Here is a 7247-nt window from a genome sequence, read left to right on the forward strand (position 1 = left end):
AGTCTAATTTAAAAAAAAAGGCCCATTAACAAACACCCAAGCTATAAATAAGACATCCCTACAGCTACTGCAGGGTCTGACACCATCATATTATGGCTCTGCAGCCTTCTACTTTATTTTATATATATTCTATAAGCCTAAACAGGTGTATAAGCTACAACTTGTAAAATATTAAGCCCTATATTCATGTGACATCTCAGTGTGTTTTGATTATATAATAAAGCTTTTATTTATTATCAGTGCTTGTTGAACATTTAATCAAATTATTTCTGTGGCACCTCTGGTTTTCAGAAATGCAGTGGTGGGCTGCAACCATAGACTGTATATATAAAGGCTGCAACCATGGTGTTACCATTGTCATTTTGAAAATAAAAAACCAGAAGGTAGGTAAAATAGAACCAACAACGCAAAGCAGATAAGGACTAGTATCAAACTTACATGCTTAAAATACCATGAGTAAAAGTGAATGGATTAGCTTGTGAATTTCTCCCCTGGGATCAATCATACCTTAACCTATGATAATGCATCATTTTTCAGATTATTATTCTTCAATATTATTAATCTCATACCAAAAGACACAATCCTATACACAAGCTCATACACAATCCTTGTATTGGTCTATTAAAGTATATTTAAAAAGGTCAATTTAAGGACCATACAATTGAACTGCGGTTAACGCACCCAATACATTTCCTCCACTCAGGCAGGAGAAGCAACAATTGATTGTGATACCAATTGTAATGTATGCACCATTTTACATACAATACTACTTATTATAGATTTGCTTTAAATTTTGCATTTTTTAGATCTAGACCGCAGCTATTCACAGTCTTGCTAAACAGTGAGAATAGTAAAAGGACAGAAGTAACAGATGAAGGCAGAGGAGCCAGTCCCTTCACCTCAGAAGAGATAAAATCAGCAGACAGCCCCCCTCCCTTTTGTGCTGCAGTTGCCTAGCAACATGAGGCTAGAGTGAGAATGGTGGAGTGAGGCTGCTACATTTTATGAATGAAATTGGAAAAAAGAAAGGGCGCCAGAAAGGGGAGGGGAAAGAGTGGGCGACACACACACACTGCTGTTGCTGCTGCTGTGCCCTCCTCTCCTCTAGGTGGAAAGCAGCTGTGTAAGCACAATGTGATGACCAGAAAGCAGCACTAGGTTCACAAAACAAACTTTATTAACCCCATCACTGTTACAAATACTGAGGCAAAGAATATATAGTAAGTATAAAAAACATGCCTTCCCTTCCTGAAGACAAAATAAGCGCTGAGAAAAAACATTATTTACAATTAGCCTAAAACACCCAAACCACATGGCTGCAACACAGAATCCATTTCTCCTTTGTTTCCTTCACATACATGGTTTGTGCATAATTACAGACATTTTTTGTAACATTTTAAAGAACATTATCTGACCTGGAGCCTGTTTGAAGAGGCTGTTTTACAGACTATTAGTAAGCGTTAGACAAATAAAACCTGCTTCTTGCAACAGGCCCCAGAACACGGCATATATTTCATACCCAATATTGTTGAACATGTAATTCAGATGCAACAAAATCAAGCTCAGAGGAGACAAACCTTCAGAACAATTATTTATTATAAGCAGCTAGAGCTACATCTATTCTGAGTACTGCCCATAGATTTGATCTGTGCTCCAGAGGATAAAATGAGCAGCACAGTATGAGTATGACTTGCTGTGAGGATTTGGTGGTCTTAAGATCACCCAAACTTGAGGACTTTTAACTTTCTCTGACTCAGCTTTGACATTATCTTATACAGTAAAATAAGGCAATGTTGGTTGTGCAGGTTGGTGTGTCGAAATGCACAAGAGACAAAAACAGTTTGTTATATTTCCAGATGCATCCCATTTGTGTGTGCTGTATAAAAAGATTGTTCCTGCTGCCATATCCCTGCTTCCTGTTAATTTCCACACGTTGTCTGGATAAATCCATGGCCTCTTTGTCCAAATGGGTGTTTTCACTGTGGTTGAGTGTATTGAAAGAAGAGCTTCTTGTCCATTATGTTATTCTGATGATTCTTACATGCAGTCCATGGAGTTTTCCGGCATCAGCCCAATAGGTGGCATCTTTCCTGGTAAACAGGACGGAGGGAGCATGCCGCTGATGTTGGGAGACGGGTCAACATTTTCGCCGTCCTCCATCTTGTCTGCTGAGCCCTCCCAGTTGATATGGAAACGGGTGACACGGGGGTTTGAGGCCAAAATGTTTCTCAGGAGCTGACAGAATTTGGGAAATGACAGATTTACTTGTTATGGTTGAGATATCCTCACTTTTAGTGCCAAATATGGGTAAAGTCTCAACACTTTTCTTAATGGAACTAAACACCATCTTTTCATTAGTGCCCACCCGCCTGGTAAACATGCGATGACTGCAGGATTGTGGACCTACAGCCAAAACTGATGTAATCTTGATGGCTTTCCATGCCAGAAAAGAAAGAAAGACAGGAACATCAGAAACTTTTAAAAAAAAGTTGGGATCCCTGTCAGGTGAATATAAAAAGGTCCCTTTTCTACATACAGTAGAAGTTACAGAGCATACTTCAGAGAGTCATGGTCAGTGTTGAGTAGGCTTCTGTTCCACTGGCTTGCATTGATGCTACAGGGTTCCTCTTTATCAGGCTGAGGGTTAATGGAGTGTGTACTAGGGATGTAACGATACCAAAAACTCACGGTACGATAATATCGCGATAACAAGTCCATGGTACGGTATTTATTGCGATATTGACTAATAAAGGGAAGAAGAAAAAAAATTCTGAATTTTTTTTCTTCAATAAAACATTTTTTTACTCGGAAAATGTTTTTTTATTACATAATAAATCTGATTTTTACAGCATTTTTGTAGGATAGCAGTATTTTAAAGTGTCAAAAACAAAGTGACAGTAACAGACTGGAACAAGAAAACCAGTGTTTTTGTACCTACTAGTACTACCAAACAAAGTAAGCATTTTCTTTATGCCACTGCATCTCACAAATAAACAAGGACATTTAATAATCAGACCCTGCAATAAAATAAATCAAGTTTCACTTTAGTTTTTCAAGTAACTCAACTCAAACTCACTAGTCACTCATTCAGCATCATCAGACAGGTTTTTAGGCATATGAGAATGTCCACATTTCCAGGTATTTATAAGCTGGGATGTATGGGCATTTACAATATCCCCTGCTCTGGAAACAACTCTCTCGCTTGGTACTGATTTTGCTGGGACACCAGTGGTCGCGTTAACCGAATATTTTATTTAACAATGACGGAAAAATCTGAAAGCAGTCTGTCATGTTGACAGATTAGAACAAACTCGGAACAGCGCCAACGTTTCCCCGCAGCCAGGCTCTGGTATTATGCCGTGTTATGCATGCCCTCCAAAAGGAAATGATATTTCCAAACCGTACTTTGCCGTACAGATCAATACATGTCTGGGAGGTCTTGCTTTACGCTGTGCGCGTCCCGCGAGGTGCATGCACACACGTCCCCCCCCCACCGTTGACAGTTCACGAGCATGCTCTATCGTGAACTTTTCAGACCCGACGGGTAATAAGGGATTATGACGGATATTTTACGATCCTGTCTGTCGAAATGACGGACAGCGAAAAAGTCTAACGCCAGGCTTATTGACAGGGCGAGATATAAATATATGGTTGGTACTTGTCAATGTCTCTAGGTGTGTAAATGTAGCCCTGTAAATACGATGTCCTTTTGTGTTATCTGTTGTTTTATTTTCATGTTGTAACCTACTTGCTGCCATGTTAGACAGGTCTCTCTTGAAAAAGAGATCGATGATCTCAATGGGACCACCTGGTTAAATAAAGGTTTTTTAAAAAAAAAAAAAAAAAAATATTTTTTTAAATCGCGGTAGATTTTGTCAGTCTCACGACGGTATTGGGAAGTTTATTTACCGCGATACCGCGATATTCGGTATATCGTTACATCCCTAGTGTGTACTGTAGGTGTATATTACAAGCTAAATAAGTAAATACTTTGCATCCCTGATATTAGAACCCCTCACTTATTATTTCAACCAGAAAGAAAATGTTTGTCTGCATTTAACACCTTCAGCTCTCGTGGAGTTTTGACAATGAGTGGGCATTGTGTAGCCCAGAGTTGAATGCAAACAAAGTGTAGGTTATTTTGTATCTCTATTCAAAGGCAAACGAAAGCCATTATCAATATTTAGCCAACTGAAAATGTTTGTGCAAGGCTAATAAAAAATCATCCCCCTTTATATTTTAACTAACTTTAACCTGCATTGAGCGGTATAGGGCTGCAAATGGACTGGGATTATTTTCCTTATCAATTCAACTTTAGTTTTTTTTTTTTAATCAAGCAATCATTCAGCAAAACTTTTAATTTCAGAAGAAAAGAGCAGAAAGCTAATTATAATCTCTAAGATGCATATATTTGGGGTCTTTGACTTACTTTTGCGTTATACCAACAGAAAAATAAGAATTAAGAGAGAACAACTAAAGATAAGGAAACATTTACTTTATACAAAGTATATATATATATTTGAAGTTTATGTTATACTCTTGATGCCAATGCATCCTGTCATTTCCATGTTCATAGCACCAGAGGGCAGTAAAAACTGTGTGTGCTTAAAAGACCCTTTCGACAAGCATGGCCCATCACTGTAGTGTATGTCTGCAGATTGTTGCGAGTGGGCTTCCTACGCTTCTATCCGTAAAGTAATGCAATGCCGGTCTTTGCTGAGTGTATGCATGCATTACCTGAGCGTAGTCTGGTTTCAGAGGTGGGTTTTCCCTTAGTTCAGGATCTGTGTATTCATTGTTGACATAGTAACCGATGCGGATGAACTCCTGTCCACGGTAGGTGCAGGTTATAAGGACAACAGTCACTCCTACAGCGTCAGTCTCTGGAATCAGCCCTGTGTTAGGAGCATCCGCCTGGGGGTACGAGAGGAACATTACAAATACATAAATCAGATTGAACTAAACCAAAGTATTTATCCTATTAATGCAGCACTGGGCAAAAGGAAGAACAAAACTAGGGAAATCAAACACTTTCACCCACATTTATTTGGTGAGAAGTTCTATAATTCCCTGTGGTCTAGCTTTAAGAGAAGAGAAGTAACATGTGAAAAAAGCTTACATACCTGAAACACAAACATGTGTCTACCAGCTGGTACCGGGCCGACTAGAACAGAGTCCAGAACCTGGTCGTATTCCTCGCTCTCAGCTGAACCCACATAGATGATCTTCCACTCAAGATCTGAAACCATACACAACAGTGAGACTTTCAAAGCAGAACAGAATAACATCTGCAGCGTATTAACAACGCTTCTCTTTGCAGACCTTTGTGTGTAATATAATCAATGAAAGCAGAATACATTTCATTCACTGTTCGAAACAGTGTAGTGTACAGATTTCAAATATGCATTAAATACAGAACTTATGGCACATTTGTACTTTCTATCGACCCTAGCATTGAGGTAGGTAAATCAGGGGACAAAGGGGGATCTGTTCAAACTTAAAAAGGTATCTAGCAAGGCAATATGGTTGCATTCTTTGACATTCCCAGTTATGGGACTTCTGCCACCATTACAATATTAGCTGAATATCAAGTAACATGACCTAAGAAAAATAGGTCCTTGAATTTCCAGTTTCACCATTGGGCCAAATATCTACCGTAAAAATCAATAAACTGATTGGCTTCACCGGAGTTCATTTCTACCCCTTTTACAATCAAAAATTCCCTACAATAGATCCAGTAGATAGGTTGATGAAACTTAATATTTCCTGGTATGCTTAAAATTGATGTCACCATCGATTGCTTGTATTCCCAGAAAACACTCAGTTTCCAGTTTATAAATTACACCAAACTAAAAATAGTATGGTGCTCCAAAAGAATCCCACTTTATTAAGGCTATAAATGTTCAGTTTGTGCTGAAACGGTTTGAGTTTAATCAACTCTACAATAACTTGGATAGGGGTAGGGAGGCATGTGGCGCAGTGAATAGAGCCTTGGTGTTGGGATCAGGGGGTTCAAACCCCACTGCAGTCAGCATGTCGTTGTGTCCCTGGGTAAGACACTTCACCCCAAATTGCTCCTGTGGGGATTGTCTACAGTGTTGAGTATGTAAGTCGCTTTGGATAAAAGCGTCTAAAAAGTGACATGTAATGGAATGGAATGTTAGGATTACATTGTGTGCATCACTGTTGTGTTTAGGCTGAAACAGTTTGTGTACCTAATAAACTGGCGAATGGCGAAAAACTCCGCTCAGTTCGCGGCAACTCGTTGAGTTCGTCTGTTGCTACAGTAACATAACTGATACAACCAATCAGCTTCTCGGAAAACAATCCTCGGATTTACCCTGAACCAATCATTGCATACAGGAGGCGGGGCCATGAGCACAAGCGCGCCAGCGCCAATTTTCAATAACTTGTCAAAGGATATCTTGTTATTTAGCCCCTAGGACAGCTAATAGTGATACATCGTCGAAAAACACAACGTTCTTATCAACAAACTAAGATTCGTTCGTCTACATTTGGTGTATTAGATACAACTAAAGCAGAAGGCGACCAGCGAGTGAGCTACTAATATAGCTAAAATAACAAAGAATAAGAAAATAGTTAGCTATAAACGATACCCACCTTCCGGCAAATCCTCCATGCACTCAAACGTTATTTCAAACTGAAAGGGGTTTCCAAAAGGGCTCGGGTTGTCCAACACAGCTACATTTAACACTTGGACCTTGGCCATAGCGCTATCTCTGAGGCACTTCGACCTGGAAAATTAACTTAAATTCGCTGATCCAATTGTAACGACTCCCTCGGCATTGACTATCGCTGTGTTCTTGGACTCGCACGCTTTGACGTTGCCTGTCGTTAAAGTTATGACTTTTCTTCTCCGAGAACACCAACAAAACCCAAAGGCGGCCGGGCTAAAGGAAGTACGTCACTCTTTTCGTCTTCTCCGTCTGTATTTCTGGTAGCCACACGCTGCATCGCGGCGCGATGCTGCCTCCTAATGTGTATGTGTTAAACTACAGATCATACAATACAAATAAAGCACTTTAAAACCAAAAGTGCTGTACAGAGATGTAAATACATAAAATACAAAAAGCACACAGTTTAGTTCACAAACATAAGGTAAGTAAAAATACAAATAAAAAGGGAGAAAACTATAAATAAACCAGAATAAAATAATAAATTACTACATTTGTCACTCAGGCTAGAAAATAAAATTAAGGGTAAACAGACTACAGTCATAAGATTCA

At 39.2% G+C, this 7247-nt stretch overlaps 1 protein-coding gene across 1 annotated transcript; it reads right to left on the reverse strand.

Moving 5' to 3' along the window:
- Positions 1-1155: 1155 nt before the first annotated feature.
- LOC307039168 (histone chaperone asf1b-B-like) lies at positions 1156-6932 on the reverse strand. The gene is made up of 4 exons (XM_079681014.1): positions 6622-6932; positions 5124-5239; positions 4738-4914; positions 1156-2235 (listed from the first exon to the last, which is right to left on the reverse strand). Exons 1-4 carry the CDS (start codon positions 6728-6730, stop codon positions 2038-2040), a joined length of 600 nt encoding a protein of 199 aa, XP_079537140.1. The 5' UTR covers positions 6731-6932; the 3' UTR covers positions 1156-2037.
- Positions 6933-7247: the final 315 nt, after the last annotated feature.

The sequence above is a fragment of the Notothenia rossii genome, assembly GCF_949606895.1.
Source record: "Notothenia rossii genome assembly, chromosome: 1".
Lineage (NCBI taxonomy): Eukaryota > Metazoa > Chordata > Actinopteri > Perciformes > Nototheniidae > Notothenia > Notothenia rossii.

What these genes read in the sequence shown, in the direction of transcription:
- LOC307039168 (XM_079681014.1), bottom strand. Translation starts at nt 6,730, where the DNA reads ATGGCCAAGGTCCAAGTGTTAAATGTAGCTGTGTTGGACAACCCGAGC. An exon ending in CATGGAGGATTTGCCGGAAG is followed by an intron (nt 5,240 to 6,621) that starts GTGGGTATCGTT and finishes GTATGGTTTCAG; the next exon opens with ATCTTGAGTGGAAGATCATC. An exon ending in GACACATGTTTGTGTTTCAG is followed by an intron (nt 4,915 to 5,123) that starts GTATGTAAGCTT and finishes TCGTACCCCCAG; the next exon opens with GCGGATGCTCCTAACACAGG.